Below are 17,563 nucleotides of genomic sequence, written 5' to 3'. Positions count from 1 at the left end.
TCTTTTAGTTAAACGTTTAATCATAGCAGACATGTAGTATCATCCATGTTCCTTTTTTCGTATACTTGGCTAGGATACGTTGACGCCTGAATATGTGCCATCTATGATTATGATCTATACCTTTTTTTCTATTTTTGCATTCTGATTAGCTATTGACAATTCTTTTCTTTTTTTTTTTTTGAAAAGGAAAAAGTAGACCGATATTGCTAAATCTTCCCTGGGCTGTAGGAATAACGTGGTACATATATTATAAAGTGAAGCATAAAACCCGGTCTCCATACATACTCTACTGTACAATATCAATTCTTGATATTCAGTATCGTACTAGTTTGGATATTTCTTCAGTGGCCACATACCAGATTCCTGGAAAGATTTTTTTATTTTGTTTCCTTTAAGAATCAGATAGAGTGGGTACCTAGTCAGGCTAGGGTTTGTATGTACATAATGGGATGACCTTAATCAGGGCCTCAGTTGTGCGTGTCATCTCAGCTAACATAAAAACACCTATCAGATATGTTCCTGGAAGGAAATGATGAGATCTTACCTGTCTACGACGTCAACCATTTGCCTCACGGTCTCTGGTCGAGGTGGGTACTTGGGCAGAGTGAGGGCGGCGATGAGGTTGCTTCGATAGGCTGTCCCGATAATGAAGGAAAACAACAGCCATACCGTCAGCAACAGACGGGTAGAACTGACGTTAGGGAGCCGCAGCTGCAGGTTCTGGCCCACCAGTATCCCTGTCACCTCCAGTACCACTGACCCCACTGATAGCCTGCCGCCTGCATCTGTTTCCTTCCCCATGATAGTGATCTGGCCCAGACATGACTAGGTTACTAAATGAGTAAGAACCTTAGAAATGTTAGGAAATATCTACCCCTAACACACAGTCACACTCAAATACGTGACTTTAATTCTTCTTCTTCTTCTTCTTCTTCTTCTTCTTCTTATTATTATTATTATTATTATTATTATTATTATTATTATCTTATTATTACTATTATCATTATTATTTTCATTATTATCATTATTTATCATTATTATTATTATCGTCATTAAGATTTATCATTATTATATAACCCCAGGGCAGGGAAATGATGGACTCTTCTAAAGTGAGAAGTTTCTGAAGGAAAATGAAACATAAGTTCCTAAGTGCACTTTTGTGTAATGATCACATCGTTAGGGGAGATACAAGAATGAGACAGAAGACGTAGAACGGTCAGTTGATATACAAAGAGACGTAGCTGAGACGCCATTGGTAAACAAGCGTTACCGGATGGTACAACATACAACGTACTGTAAATTCAGTGGCATTCCACTAGAAGCAGTTAATTCTCACTTTGATAAAGAACTGAAGTTGTTGTTGAAAGGTAATGATTCTCTCATCAAAAGATTTTCATCATTGTCCCCTTCATTGCCATATATGTATCAACTTATAAAAACCCATAAGCCAAACTTTCCGGCAAGATCCAAATTGAGTTCAGTGGGCTCCATCACATGTAAATTATCTGAATGGTTAATTTCTTCATTAAGCACACTAGGCTTAGTCTACTAGATGATATGCGACGGGAAGAAATAGGAAGGGAAGAACCTGATTTATGCAGGTGCTAGGATAGAACACGGCCTAAATAAGTTTGAGGACACAGTCTCAAAGAATCCCAAGGACTTGATTTTTGTTGTTCAGGTGGGGACGAACAGTGTAGATAATGGGAGATCAGAAGTATTAGCGAAATATAAGGAACTTATTACCAATTTTAAGAAAGTCGTAGGAAGCTTATGACGTCGATTCTTGTATCCTGGGAAGAATGCTGGGGATAAACAGAAGAATCGAAGCTCTGTAGGGAGGAGGATAGTGTGCTTAATATAGACCTGTGGGATAATTTTAGTCTTGACAGATCTCTGTACGCTAGGGACGGTCTTCACTTAAATGAATACAGAAAGCCCGCCTAGACAGTCTTTTTTTTTCCAATAGGGATAACCTACTCAGGAGAGCAGATCACAGTCGAACTAAGGAAGGAACTAAGAGTGTTGGGGAGGGGGAGGGGGAGGGGGAGGGGGTAGCTGTGCGAGGTGGGAGGGAATCTGAGTGTGAAAGGGATCTGAGGGACAAGGAGTCCAGTTTGACAACTATAAAGTTAGTGGTAGAGGATGGATGGGATCTTGGCGGTAGGGATCCTCGGGGAATAGCGGTAACCTCGCAGGCAGAGGATTTTACAAAGAAAGGTCAAGTAGGGTCAGTTGGGGACAACTCAGGCATTATAAGTAGCGGGTTAACACAGCTACAAATCAACTATCAGGTAACTCAGGTACGGTCCACTGCGAGGTGGGTCAGAGTAAGGCAGCGATTTAAAAACAGACTTTAACAGTGATAATATAAACACGCATACCGACAGTAAATAAAGGCAAATTCATTCCAGAAAACAACTCCAAGGAAAATAGATTTGATACACACAAATGCCTGGTGCATCATTACGAAACGCGATGAACTTATATCCTATGCAATTACTGAAAAACCGAACATTATTGCAATCTCAGAAACGCGGGAGAACTCCGAGAATGAATAATCGCCGAGTTAGCAATACCCGGATCCAAACTATTTACGAAAGGTCGCTTGTACTGGGTAGGTAGAGGAGTTTTGATCGACGTTGATAACAGTCTAAGTGCTATTAAGATAAGCAAAGTAGACACACACGACTCTCTCTATATTGACATTACCGACAAGTTCAAAAGTAAATTACGTCTCGGAGTTATTCACAGACATCATAAGCAAAAAGAAGACTACGATAAGGTGCTATACAGTGAAATCAAAATTACAGTAAACAGTAAAGAGGTTGTAATAGTAGATTTCATCAGTCCAAACATAAACTGGAACACGTGAACAGGTGACCGAGAAGGAACGAGACTAACTGAACAGATTAGAGACGCTTTACTAGAACAGTTGATTAATAAAAGCACCTAGAGATTAAAACATTCTTGATCTTGTCCTCACCTGTGACACAAACTTAATCAACTCTTGCGAAGTAGGAAAGAGTTTGTCAAACAGCGATCACAGTTTGATTAGATTGGAGAGAAGTCTAGATCATGAAATACCTGACAACAAATTCTTGATCCTAGATTAGAGAACAAATTTTGAAAACATGAGACACGAAATTCGCAGTACCAATTGAACAAAACTTCTTGACGTTCACACATAGTAGAGGAAATGTGGAATAATTCTAAAAATGCACTACTTGATATTAAAAATAAACATATTCCATGAATTACGAAGAGAACTTGCAGTATTGAAAAACTATCATAAATGAATAAGAAAATAGAATGACTAATTTTCCAAAAGAAAACATATGAGAAATTCAAATCAATAGGAACCCATGAAAATCGTCAAGAAATAATCAGAATCCAAAGGGAGTGTAAGAATGTCATAAGACAGAGTGACCGCTAGGAAGAAAAAAAGAACTCAAAGTTAAGAGTAATCCTAAGGAATTCTTCAAGTATATAAAAGAAAGGAAGACAGTAAAAGAAGGAACTCGACCATTATGAAACAAACATGACATACTAACTACTGACGACAAAGAAATGGCTAAATCATTCCTTTAAGTCCATATTCACAATTGAAGAAACATCTCGAATACCGAACCAATGAAGATGTTTCAAGGATCTGATGAAGGTGAGTTGAAGGTTAGAGAAATAATGAGCTATGAAGTACTTGAATACCTGAACCAACTAAATCCTAACAGAATCAACGGCACAGATAACTTAGCTCCAAGATTTTCAAAAGAGGTCAGGAGACAGCTGATATACCCCATAACAAGAATAATCAACAGATCTCCATCCAATGGTCAGGTGCCGACTGACTGGAAACTAGCAAATGTTACTCCTATGTATAAAAAAGTGGACAAAAACTGTGCCTTGAACTACCACCTAATTAGCCTTATATCAATGTTAGGTAAAACGATGGAAGAAATAATAAGGGATAAAATTTTCACTTTTCTAGAAGAGCACAAAATCATATCGGACAACCAACACGGTTTCCACAATAGATGATCCTGCCTGACAAACTTGTTGGGATTTTCTAATGTTATTTATCAGAACTGGGAAGAAAAAGCGCCGTCTAAAGTAGTATACTTAAATTTCCAAAAGCTTTTCGATAAAGTACCATACAAGAGACTTTTACATAAACTTAAAGCACACGGAATCGGTGAAAATCTCTGTACATGGACAAGAGACTGATTTAATGGAAAAAAAGCAGCGTGTAGTATTAAACGGCGAAGCCTCAGATTAGGTAGACGTAACGAGTGGTGTACCACAGGGGTCGCTCCTAGGCTCAATTCTTTTCATGATATATAAAAATGACCTAGAACTCAGTCTCATATCTAAAAGCTCCAAATTTGCTGACGATACTAAATTAGGATATAGAGCTGACAACAGGCGGAATACGAAATGATGCAATGAGATCTTATCTTACTAGCAGAGTGGTCAGACAGATGGCAAATGAAGTTTAATGTGGACATGTGTAAAGTTGTGCACTTTGGAGACAAGAATATACGTTACGACTATAAACTTTTCGGAATTCTCTATCTAAAGTAAACGAAGAAAGGACCTTAGAGTTATAACTAGCAACAATCTGAAGTACACTAAACAGTATCAAGCAGCAAATAAAAAAAGGCAACCAAATGTTAGGTTTCGTAGCCAGGAACATAGATTACAAGACACCTGAAACAATTCTCACACTTTATAGTTCTCTAGTAAGATCCCACCTTGAATATTCAGTCCAATTTTGGTCTAAACTATAAAAAGTCAAGGAAAAAATACGGCAAGTACAAAGACGCGCGACAAAAAATCTGGCATACGATGAGAGGCCCAAACGGTTGGATCTCTTATCGCTTGAAAAACGTAGACTTCGCGGCAACTTAATGCGTGTTCAAAATTCTGGACAAGATCGATAAAGTGAATCACGAACATCTTTTCAAAATGCAAGAAAATACGGTTACCAGGACAAATGAAATAAAACTCAAAGCTAAAAATGTAGTACGGACGTGGGAAAAGCTTCTTTTTCTATGGCTGTGTTGAGCACTGGTATGAGTTACGGTGAGACGTAGCGAATGCTAAGAATATACATACCTTCAAAAATCGTATAAATGCTGGAATACTCTAAGAAAAACACCAGAAACAGTGTATAAATGACGGCGGTAACGAAGACATTAGGAGGCTTATGTCAAGCAGCGTGGAGTCGGTGATAGCTTAAGAAAACTGCTGAGCGGAATTATATTTTTTTTTGTCAAATTAAACTTTTTTTTTCTTTTACAAGTCGTGGGCCAGTCAGGCCTCCTGCTGTCTGTCTTTGTAAAGTAAACATCCACATACACATGTATATACATAAACGCCCACACACGCATATATACATAAACGCCCACACACGCACATATACATACCTATACGTTTCAAAGTATACCTATACATATACAGACAGATACATATATACACAAGTACATATTCATACTTGCTGCCTTCAGCAATTCCCGTCGCCACCCCTGCCACACATAAACAGCACCCCCTACCCCCGCGAGATAGCGCTAGGAAAAGACAGCAAAGGCCAAATTCCCTCACAATCAGTCTCTAGCTGTCATGTGTAATGCACCGAAACCACAGCTCCCTTTCCACATCCAGGCCACGCAAAAACTTTCCATGGTTTACCCTAGACGCTTCACATGCCCTGGTTTAATCCATTGACAGCACGTCGACCCCGGTATACCACATTCACTCTATTCCTTGCACGCCTTTCACCCTCCTGTATGTTCAGGCCCCGATTGCTCAAAATCTTTTTCACTCCATCCTTCCACCTCCAATTTGGTCTTCCGCTTTTCCTTCTTCCCTCCACCTCTGACACATACATCCTTTTTGTCAATCCTTCATCACTCATTCTCTCAATGTGACCAAACCATTTAATACACCATCTGCTCTCAACCACACTCTTTTTATTACCACACATGTCGCTTACCCTTTCATTACTTTCTTGATCAAACCACCTCACACCACATACTGTCCTCAAACATCTCATTTCCAACACATCCATCCTCCTCCGCACAACCTTATCTATAGCCTATGCATCGCAACCATATAGCTTTGTTGGAACCACTATTCCTTCAAACATACCCATTCTTGCTCTTCGAGATAATGTTCCGCCATCCACACATTCTTCAACGCTCCTAGAACCTTCGCCCCCTCCCCAACCCTGTGACTCACTTCCGCTTCCATGGTTCCATCCGCCGCTAAGTCCACTTCCAGATATCTAAAACACTTGACTTCCTTGTTTTTCTCCATTCAAACTTACCTCCCAATAAACTTGTTCCTCAACCCTACTGAACCTGATAACCTTGCTCTTATTCAAATTCACTCTCAGCTTTCTTCTTTCCCACACTCTACCTTTCTCAGTCACCAACTTCTGCAGTTTCTCACCCGAATCAGCCACCAGCGATGTATCATCAGCGAAGAACAACTGACTCCCTTCCCTCTTTCCAAAACTCTTGCATTCACCTCCCTAACAACCCCAACTTATCGTGTTTCATTTTCCCCGTGGAAAAGTCAGTTGATACACAACGAAGAGACGTAGTTAGGACGCCATTTGGTAAACAAGTTACTGTCATCGTGTGCCACTGAATCCCCGCTTCACCTGATAGTTACAGCTATACAACACTCCTCCCTGATCTTAAAGCAGATCACTGTAATTAAAACTCTCCACCGGACGGCGTTCTGTTGAACTCCGGCGCGGTAGTGGCCGTCCTGGACTCTCCTCCTCATTCTCGCTGGAACCTTCGGCTCTAACTGTGGCTGAGTCGTTTTTAATGGCAAGTACATAAGTCATCAGATTGTAGTCTTCTGCATCGTTCTCAGTGGCCTCATCCCCAGCCGGCTCCTCTACGACTGATGGTTCCGACGTAACTAGCCGAAGATCACGCACCCACTTGGCGCGGCATGCCGTCGACCTCGACATTCTGCACAGAGACGACTCTGGTCACTGGTCCAATGGAGCTCTGATCTTTCCATCTTTTGCTGGGATGGCGGATCCACACTCTGTCGCCGACCTTGAGACGATGCTGCACGTTCTCTGACCGATCATGCTCCCTTACACCGTCCATGCCGAGCAGCCTGACCGCGTACCTGAAGATTCGATTTGCAGGAGCGGAGGAAGGGTCGTCACCTCGGGGCATCATATTGTAGCGATAGACAGCCTCTGCGACAGAACAGCGTTTCCGCTCTGCTATAGTCTTCACCGACAGATGACATCGTTCCGATCTTCCGTAGCCGCAAGGGACGTTCACCCAGCGATATATGACGCTTATCCCCCAGCGGCTGGCGAACTCCTAGAACGTCGAACTGCGAAAACTGGTGACGTTGTCGGTCAGTAACTCTTTCGGTGCACTGACATAAAACACCGACTCCTGCTAGTCAATGACACCAGTCGCGTCTTGACGTCCGAGTCTCCTCCAAATGGCATATCATGATACATCACAGTCTATCAGCGTCAGATAGTGCTGGTCCTTGACGTGGGAGATGCCCATGCTGACTCTGTTCCAGGAGTCTGAAACTCCTAATGTCCCTTTTTCCCACCTTACAGGCGCTGGGTTAATAGACTGGCACATTTCGCAACCTTGCACGACGTTGCGCACTTGCCGTCGCGTGATTGACGGGAAGAACCTCCGACAGAAATACAGCGTGCGCTTAATGCCATGATGTTGCTGGTTTCGTGAATACTAGCAATCTCGCGCTCGGACACGACAGGGACAGCCCCGCAGATCGACTGGATGCCTGCAGAAAACAACCACTTATATGGCACTCTGGTCAGCACGTCAGCCTTGTTCTCTCAGTGAAGGTGACGAATTTGACCTCGATCTGCAAACCGTACTCTCTTATCTCACTCTTTTTATCGTCTCCATTTCTCTGGCAGCTTTCGTTTTCAGATGCGACCTCCCTGACAGCGCGTCCATCAACCAGTAGTACACGGTCTTCGAATTAGTCATCAACAACAGCCTTTCCATCTTCCAGGCGACGGCAAGGTTTACTCCCCGCAGCAAGGCATCCAGTTCGGCGAGATTAATGTGCGGGCATTCGTTCTGCCGTAGCCAGCAGACGTCCTCAACGATGATGCCGTTCACCTCCAGTACGTCCCCTCTCGCAAGATGAACTGGCGTCCGCCCATACGACGGCCTCGTCGCAATCCAAATCCCAACGACCTTGAGCTGTATCTGAACATTTCACACGGTATAGGGTCCCGGCGAGCATCGAGTGCAGCTCCGGATTGGTAAGCTCGCTGTCCCATGAGGTGGCGACCACATTGGCTCTTCTTTTCAGGTAGAAGGCCGCCGCATGCTGCCAGCCACAAACAGGTACGTGGCTTGTGAGGCGCCCACATAGGGAAAACACCGCGCGTCCTCTCAACTTCTCCGGCACATCAACATTGTTGTCTCGGTTCAAAACAAGGCCGCGTTGCTTCCCCCAGACTCGTATGCCCAACACCAGAGCTCCTTCGGACACTCGCTCAGCGGGCTTGCAGACCAGGTCGTGATGACTGAGGTGGTTCTCAACATCCGTCGCAAGCGCCACCTTTCGTCCGCCAGGATGTCATCCAAGTACGAAAAGTTGCACGATTGATCCTCTCGTCCCAACTCAATACAATACTCAGAACCTTCTTCATTACCAAGGGCGCGATGCTCAGTTATTAGCCCAGGGGGTCAAACAGTACCGCCTTCCCTGGAATGCCAAAGTCTGATACGGCCACAGCGGATGGCCCACATGGATCTGAAGGAAGGTATTTACGCAGGTCGACAAGAGCAAACTTCTGTCAACGGCGGCGCCACTCCTTGATCTCGCCGCATATATCTGCGTCGGCCGTATGTGGACGAAGATGAGAGTTCAGCTCACGGACGTCGAGCACCGGGCGCACCTTCTTTTTATTCTCTTGAACAATGGCCATCAGCGGGATCGTCCCCTTCACTACTCCGTGACGCCTCTCGTCGTGTGGAACCAGCCAGCCATCCGCATTCTATTGCGACAGCTCGCGTTCTTACTCTTGGCGAGCCTCCGGTCGTATCCGGTGCTCCAGAGTAGTGTTCAACAGACGTGGCGGCTTCGTACCGTCACACCACTTCCACAAAACCGTCCACTTTCTCGCTGCCGCATCATAGGTCATGGTGAAATCCTTTTCGTCAATAACAGGACCTGTCGCTACAGTCGCTACTGCTGAGGATGGAGACTCAACACCAAACCACACATCGTTCGGCGTGCATACCGTCACACCACTGAAAACGCTAACGCCATTCAGGCCAAGGACGAAGTCGAGGTTCAGCGGCCTAGCGACCACCAACTAGTGACGCAACTCCCGACGGCAAGTGGACGCTCACCACTCCCGTTACCTCGCACAAGTACCGTTCACCGCTCACCGTCATCATACAGATATCCTGCGTCGTCCAACGGGAGCACATGGAGACGTTCGCGATGCTCTTCGTACAGCCGGTGTCCACCAGGGCATCGCAGATCAAACCCTCCACGATCAACCGAATAATCGGCAGAGCGCCTCTTACTGACAAGCTGGAGAGGAGGCTGGCGCTGGCCCCACCTCTACTAATCCGATTCCCGGTTCCTGAGCACAACGAAGTGATATACCCTCGGCGGCCACAGCAAAAGCAACGCATATTGCCTCGTCCATCTCGGCGCCCGTTGCGTCCAGCTAAACAGTCACGGGCGTAGTGATTGGGCTGAATACAGTCACGGCAGGTTAAACAGCTGCCTTGACCTGTTCACCAACACGAGCAGGGCGCCGCAGCGAAACACCTGCCACAGAACCGCCGCCATTATCCTCCACCAGCAAAAGCGTGGATCAGGATCTGGCCAATGTTCATGGATTCCATGCGTAAACCAGCCCGTGGGATGCGGCGGGCAGGGTCAGGTAGGCCGGCCACAAAAGAACAGGCCAGGCCGGTGTCAAATATACCCCTAAAGACCGCTGTCAGACGAAGCAAGTCAGCCAAGTACACGTCCACCGATTCACCATCACCCAGCTTACGAGCGGTGAACTGCTCGTAGGTAAGATATCTCTTAATAATTCTGTTTCAAAAAATTCCATATAAAGATCACTTAGTACAGGTGAAAGAGGGTTACACATAATAATATCCATTGAATTGAAATACACAGTCTTTTATACACAATTTCATCAGTTCAATGAAAACAGACTTTGAAACAGGTAAATGAATATCATCCAAGACATCAAATAAATATTCTAAAAGATCATCAACTGGAACTTTTGTGAAAAGTGAGGAAACATCAAAGCTAACTAGTTTGAAATCAAAATTAACATTGATATTGTTTAGCTTGTTGACTAAATCTACATTGTTTATGATATTAGAATTTGATACCTTAATCAGGAATTCATCAGAAAATTTTCCTGGATGCATATAGAAAGTGCCATGTGGAAATTGTGATAAATTTTATGTTGGGCAGACTGATAAGGATCTTTCTGTTAGACTCAAGCAACAAAAATATAGTCTAAGAGCGGGACAAGAATCAAATGCCTTGTTCAATCACGTTAAAAACTATGATCAATGTCTTGACTGGAGTAATGCCATCTCAGTTATTAACTCTAACTCTATACCACGAGATATATCATTGAATCTTCTATTAGCTAATACACAAAGAATTATAATCTTAATATTAGTGATGGTCTATACAAATTGGATAACTTTATTGCTGGTAAAATTTGTAAAATGATAAGCTTATAAACGCTTGTTGTCTGTCTTGGACAATCGCATGTTTACCAAATGGCGTCCTAGCTTCGTTTCTTTGATGTATATCAACTGACTGTTATATTTCTCTCTTGTGTCTACCCTGATGATGTTATCATTACACGAAAGTGCACTTGGGAAATTATCGTGTTTCATTTTCCCCGTGGTGTGCAAAGTGAGAGGGTTATGGAAAATGATTTGGTAAATGGAGAAGAGGTAGCTTTGCGGAAGATGAAAGCCGGCAAGGCAGCGGGTTTGGATGGTATTGCAGTGCAATGTATTAAAATAGGGGGTGACTGTATTGTTGACTGGTTGGTAAGGTTATTTAATGTATGTATGACTCATGGTGAGGTGCCTGAGGATTGGCGGAATGCTTGCATAGTGCCATTGTACAAAGGCAAAGGGGATAAAAGTGAGTGCTCAAATTACAGAGGTGTAAGTTTGTTGAGTATTCCTGGTAAATTATATGGGAGGGTATTGATTGAGAGGGTGAAGGCATGTACAGAGCATCAGATTGGGGAAGAGCAGTGTGGTTTCAGAAATGGTAGAGGATGTGTGGATCAGGTGTTTGCTTTGAAGAATGTATGTGAGAAATAGTTAGAAAAGCAAATGGATTTGTATGTAGCATTTATGGATCTGGAGAAGGCATATGATAGAGTTAATAGAGATGCTCTGTGGAAGGTATTAAGAATATATGGTGTGGGAGGCAAGTTGTTAGAAGCGTTGAAAAGTATTCATCGAGGATATAAGGCATGTGTACGTGCAGGAAGAGAGGAAAGTGATTGGTTCTCAGTGAATGTTGGTTTGGGGCAGGGGTGTGTGATGTCTCCATGGTTGTTTAATTTGTTTATGGATGGGGTCGTTAGGGAGGTGAATGCAAGAGTTTTGGAAAGAGGGGCAAGTATGTAGTCTGTTGTGGATGAGAGAGCTTGGGAAGTGAGTCAGTTGTTGTTCGCTGATGATACAGCGCTGGTGGCTGATTCGTGTGAGAAACTGTAGAAGCTGGTGACCGAATTTGGTAGTGTATGAAAGAAGAAAGCTGAGAGTCAATGTGAATAAGAGCAAAGTTATTAGGTACAGGAGGGTTGAGGGACAAATCAATTGGAAGGTAAGTTTGAATGGAGTAAAACTGGAGGAAGTGAAGTATTTCAGATATCTGGGAGTGGATCTGGCAGCGGATGGAACTATGGAAGCGGAAGTGAATCATAGGGTGGGGGAGGTGGCGAAAATCCTGGGAGATTTGATAAATGTGTGGAAGTCGAGAACGTTATCTTGGAAAGCAAAAATGGGTATGTTTGTGCGAGGGGTTGGCTATAGATAGAGTTGTGCGGAGGAGGGAGGATGTGCTGGAAATGAGATGTTTGAGGACAATGTGTGGTGTGAGGTGGTTTGATCGAGTAAGTAATGTAAGGGTAAAAGATATGTGTGGAAATAAAAAGCGCGTGGTTGAGAGAGTAGAAGAGGGTGTTTTGGAATGGTTTGGGCACATGGAGAGAATGAGTGAGGAAAGATTGACCAAGAGGATATATGTGTCGGAGATGGAGGGAACAAGGAGAAGTGGGAGACCAAACTGGAGGTGGAAGATGGAGTGAAAAAGATTTAGAGTGATCAGGGCCTGAACATGCAGGAGGGTGAAAGGTATGCAAGGAATAAGTGCATTGGAACGATGTGGTATTCCGGGATCGATGTGCTGTCAATGGATTGAACCAGGTCATGTGAAGCGTCTGGGATAAGCCATGGAAAGTTGTGTGGGGCCTGGATGTGGAAAGGGAGCTGTGGTTTCGGTGCATTATATATAAGTTTGTTGAGTATAAGTTTGTTGAGTATTCCTGGCAAATTGTATGGGAGGGTATTGATTGAGAGGGTGAAGGCATGTACAGAGCATCAGATTGGGGAAGAGCAGTGTGGTTTCAGAAGTGGTAGAGGATGTGTGGATCAGGTGTTTGCTTTGAAGAATGTATGTGAGAAATACTTAGAAAAGCAAATGGATTTGTATGTAGCATTTATGGATCTGGAGAAGGCATATGATAGAGTTGATAGAGATGCTCTGTGGAAGGTATTAAGAATATATGGTGTGGGAGGCAAGTTGTCAGAAGCAGTGAAAAGTTTTTATCGAGGATGTAAGGCATGTGTACGTGTAGGAAGAGAGGAAAGTGATTGGTTCTCAGTGAATGTAGGTTTGCGGCAGGGGTGTGTGATGTCTCCATGGTTGTTTAATTTGTTTATGGATGGGGTTGTTAGGGAGGTGAATGCAAGAGTTTTGGAAAGAGGGGCAAGGATGAAGTCTGTTGTGGATGAGAGAGCTTGGGAAGTGAGTCAGTTGTTGTTCGCTGATGATACAGCGCTGGTGGCTGATTCATGTGAGAAACTGCAGAAGCTGGTGACTGAGTTTGGTAAAGTGTGTGAAAGAAGAAAGTTAAGAGTAAATGTGAATAAGAGCAAGGTTATTAGGTACAGTAGGGTTGAGGGTGAAGTCAATTGGGAGGTGAGTTTGAATGGAGAAAAACTGGAGGAAGTGAAGTGTTTTAGATATCTGGGAGTGGATCTGGCAGCGGATGGAACCATGGAAGCGGAAGTGGATCATAGGGTGGGGGAGGGGGCGAAAATTCTGGGAGCCTTGAAGAATGTGTGGAAGTCGAGAACATTATCTCGGAAAGCAAAAATGGGTATGTTTTGAAGGAATAGTGGTTCCAACAATGTTGTATGGTTGCGAGTCGTGGACTATGGATAGAGTTTGTGCGCAGGAGGATGGATGTGCTGGAAATGAGATGTTTGAGGACAATGTGGTGTGTGAGGTGGTTTGATCGAGTAAGTAACGTAAGGGTAAGAGAGATGTGTGGAAATAAAAAGGAGCGTGTTGAGAGAGCAGAAGAGGGTGTTTTGAAATTGTTTGTTTCAAATGAGAATGAGAATGAGTGATGTGTGGGGCCTGGATGTGGAAAGGGAGCTGTGGTTTCGGTGCATTATATATAAGTTTGTTGAGTATAAGTTTGTTGAGTATTCCTGGTAAATTATATGGGAGGGTATTGATTGAGAGGGTGAAGGCATGTACAGAGCATCAGATTGGGGAAGAGCAGTGTGGTTTCAGAAGTGGTAGAGGATGTGTGGATCAGGTGTTTGCTTTGAAGAATATATGCGAGAAATACTTAGAAAAACAAATGGATTTGTATGTAGCATTTATGGATCTGGAGAAGGCATATGATAGAGTTGATAGAGATGCTCTGTGGAAGGTATTAAGAATATATGGTGTGGGAGGCAAGTTGTTAGAAGCAGTGAAAAGTTTTTATCGAGGATGTAAGGCATGTGTACGTGTAGGAAGAGAGGAAAGTGATTGGTTCTCAGTGAATGTAGGTTTGCGGCAGGGGTGTGTGATGTCTCCATGGTTGTTTAATTTGTTTATAGATGGGGTTGTTAGGGAGGTGAATGCAAGAGTTTTGGAAAGAGGGGCAAGTATGCAGTCTGTTGTGGATGAGAGAGCTTGGGACGTGAGTCAGTTGTTGTTCGCTGATGATACAGCGCTGGTGGCTGATTCATGTGATAAACTGCAGAAGCTGGTGACTGAGTTTGGTAAAGTGTGTGAAAGAAGAAAGTTAAGAGTAAATGTGAATAAGAGCAAGGTTATTAGGTACAGTAGGGTTGAGGGTCAAGTCAATTGGGAGGTAAGTTTGAATGGAGAGAAGCTGGAGGAAGTGAAGTGTTTTAGATATCTGGGAGTGGATCTGGCAGCGGATGGAACCATGGAAGCGGAAGTGAATCATAGGGTGGGGGAGGGGGCGAAAATTCTTTGAGCCTTGAAGAATGTTTGGAAGTCGATAACATTATCTCGGAAAGCAAAAATGGGTATGTTTGAAGGAATAGTGGTTCCAACAATGTTGTATGGTTGCGAGGCGTGGGCTATGGATAGAGTTGTGCGCAGGAGGATGGATGTGCTGGAAATGAGATGTTTGAGGACAATGTGTGGTGTGAGGTGGTTTGATCGAGTAAGTAACGTAAGGGTAAGAGAGATGTGTGGAAATAAAAAGAGCGTGGTTGAGAGAGCAGAAGAGGGTGTTTTGAAATTGTTTGGTCACATGGAGAGAATGAGTGAGGAAAGATTGACCAAGAGGATATATGTGTCGGAGGTGGAGGGAACGAGGAGAAGAGGGAGACCAAATTGGAGGTGGAAAGATGGAGTGAAAAAGATTTTGTGTGATCGGGGCCTGAACATGCAGGAGGGTGAAAGGAGGGCAAGGAATAGAGTGAATTGGAGCGATGTGGTATACCGGGATTGACGTGCTGTCAGTGGATTGAATCAAGGCATGTGAAGCGTCTGGGGTAAACCATGGAAAGCTGTGTAGGTATGTATATTTGCGTGTGTGGACGTATGTATATACATGTGTATGGGGGTGGGTTGGGCCATTTCTTTCGTCTGTTTCCTTGCGCTACCTCGCAAACGCGGGAGACAGCGACAAAGTATAAAAAGAAAATATATATATATATATATATATATATATATCTACAGTGTGTGTGTGTGTGTGTGTGTGTGTGTGTGTGTGTCTGTGTGTGTTGACAGAAGAATTGTGAGCTGTGGCGAAGAATTTCATTACAGATCTAAGAGGAGCAACATAGCACTGAAGTCAGATTGGAGAGTACTTGAGAGAGAAGTTAATGTAATGTGACGAATGGCCAAAGAACTGAGAAATAAATCATCCATGCATCCGACTGGAGAATATAGTGTCACTGGGACGGGTTAAAAGACAGTGATGTGGGTGGACACTAAGTAGCTGGCTGAAGGGTGGGAATGGTTGGCAATATTTGTGGAGAGGACGGAAACACTTAGTTATTCAGCATATTACAATGAGAGAAATACCCATAAAATGCAAGTTTGGTTACAAGAATGGTAATATATTCTAATAAATTACCATGAATTCATCTTACCATATAGAAGATGACGGGCATGATGAGCAGCACCACCAGCACGTCGATCCACACCTGGTTGGTGAGCGGGTAATAGAGGCTCTGCCAGCGAGGCTTCAGGCTAGGCTTGGCCATACTGAACGTTGCTTGTGTAAATTCATAGATATATGTGACCTCATATCGTTTCAGGCGCTCCGGGAAAATAACGTAGTAGATTGGTATCATAAATGATTCCCGTTGCATCACCTTTCCCTCCGCCTATGGAAAACACAGTTTTAAAGAATTGATATGATGAACAGCTTATCTAAATTCATTATGAGGTATCACAATGCCATCGCTCCCATTATGTAACAAGAGAGAGCTTTGGTTCTAAGATCAATTAGTCTTGATGCGGACGAAATTCCGTGACTAGACCCTTCGACACAGATTGAAGAAATAGTCGACCTTGTATATCATCAATTTTATCATCAGTGACTGTGTAAAATCTTATGGTATTTATCAAGAAATGAATAAACACTCGTTATGTTGGCTACATAAGACAGTATCTATAAGCTAATCAGTATACTCATGGGAGAGATCTGAACGCTAGACGGTGAAACTTCCTTTGATTATTAGCATGTCATAGGCTGCACTTTGCTCAGTGAATTTTGATGTCTGTTCCTCACAGTTAAAGTACTCAAAAGTGTACCCAGAAACACATAGCTTCCTTTAGTAATAGCGCGACTTAAACAGAAATTATGCAATATCAAGAAAAAAATAGGCAAGGTCATGATAATGATAAGGACAAAGGAAGAAAACAAGGGGAAACTTTGCTTAAAATTAGAGAAATAATGATAAAAAAACTCGACCAAGATGTAAACATCCTTTCAAGAAGTTAATTCCGTAAAAGTGTTTCACGTAGCACCATCTTTTGGTAATATAAAGTGCGAACGACGCAACACTTAATCACCTCAAAAATTCTTCTCCCTGTTAGATCTTTCCATTACGCCCTTGTGAAAAATAAAATTTTCTCATATATTGCAAGGATGGACCTCTTGCTACCATTGTTTTAAATGAATAATATACTTTGAATTAATCACAGACTACAGTATATTGTATCGACATATACAGACTTACACATTGCTACAATGATGAATTCTTTGTATCGATCTCAGGAAAAGTTTCTGTATTGATTCATACTTTACACAGTCCTTCACGTGTCAGCTTGGGACCAATGAGTATTGCTATGTATTTTGGTTCTCTTGATATAGTTACAATAACTGGCACTATCTCAGGAAGTATAAGAAAGTAGTCATCTCATAACTTTATTAAGTGCAATCTTTATCAACATTCATTTGGATAAAAAAACAATTTTACAAATATTGCCGAAGCAAGAGCTGAAAAAATGTCAGCCAAGATGGTATGGGCAACTAGTTTAATCAAGGCCATCCCATAAACAATATATATATATATATATATATATATATATATATATATATATATATATATATATATATATATATATATATATATATATATATATATATATATATATATATATATATATATATCATTTATGTATTTATCATACTTGATCGCCGTCTCCCGCGTTGGCAAGGTAGCACAAGGAAACAGACAAGGAATGGCCCAATCCACCCACATGCATATTCATATACGCAATCGCCCACACGCGCACATATACATACATGCACATATATACACATGTTCATATTCATACTTGCTGCCTTCATCCATTTCCGTCACCACCCCGCCACACAAGAAATAGCATTACCCCTCCCCCTCCAGTGAGGTAACACCAGGAACAGCCAAAAAAGGCGACATTCGTTCACACTCAGTCTCTAGCTGTCATGTGTAATGCACCGAAACCACAGCCCCCTTCCACTTCAAGGCCCCACTGA

The 17,563-nt window shown here is 42.9% G+C and overlaps 1 protein-coding gene across 1 annotated transcript in view; it reads right to left on the bottom strand.

The window, feature by feature from the left end:
* Nucleotides 1-206: 206 nt before the first annotated feature.
* LOC139753911 (ionotropic receptor 21a-like) overlaps nt 207-17,563 on the bottom strand; it is a 48,775-nt gene continuing 31,418 nt past the window's right edge. The window contains 3 exon segments of the mRNA XM_071670869.1: nt 207-222; nt 545-810; nt 15,687-15,923. Of these exon segments, the coding sequence (XP_071526970.1) occupies nt 207-222; nt 545-810; nt 15,687-15,923 (519 nt within the window).

The sequence above is a fragment of the Panulirus ornatus genome, chromosome 16 (assembly GCF_036320965.1).
Source record: "Panulirus ornatus isolate Po-2019 chromosome 16, ASM3632096v1, whole genome shotgun sequence".
Taxonomy (NCBI): Eukaryota; Metazoa; Arthropoda; class Malacostraca; order Decapoda; family Palinuridae; genus Panulirus; species Panulirus ornatus.
The sequence above is the reverse complement of the archived record's forward strand: the minus strand, read 5'-3'. Positions and strand labels throughout refer to the sequence as shown.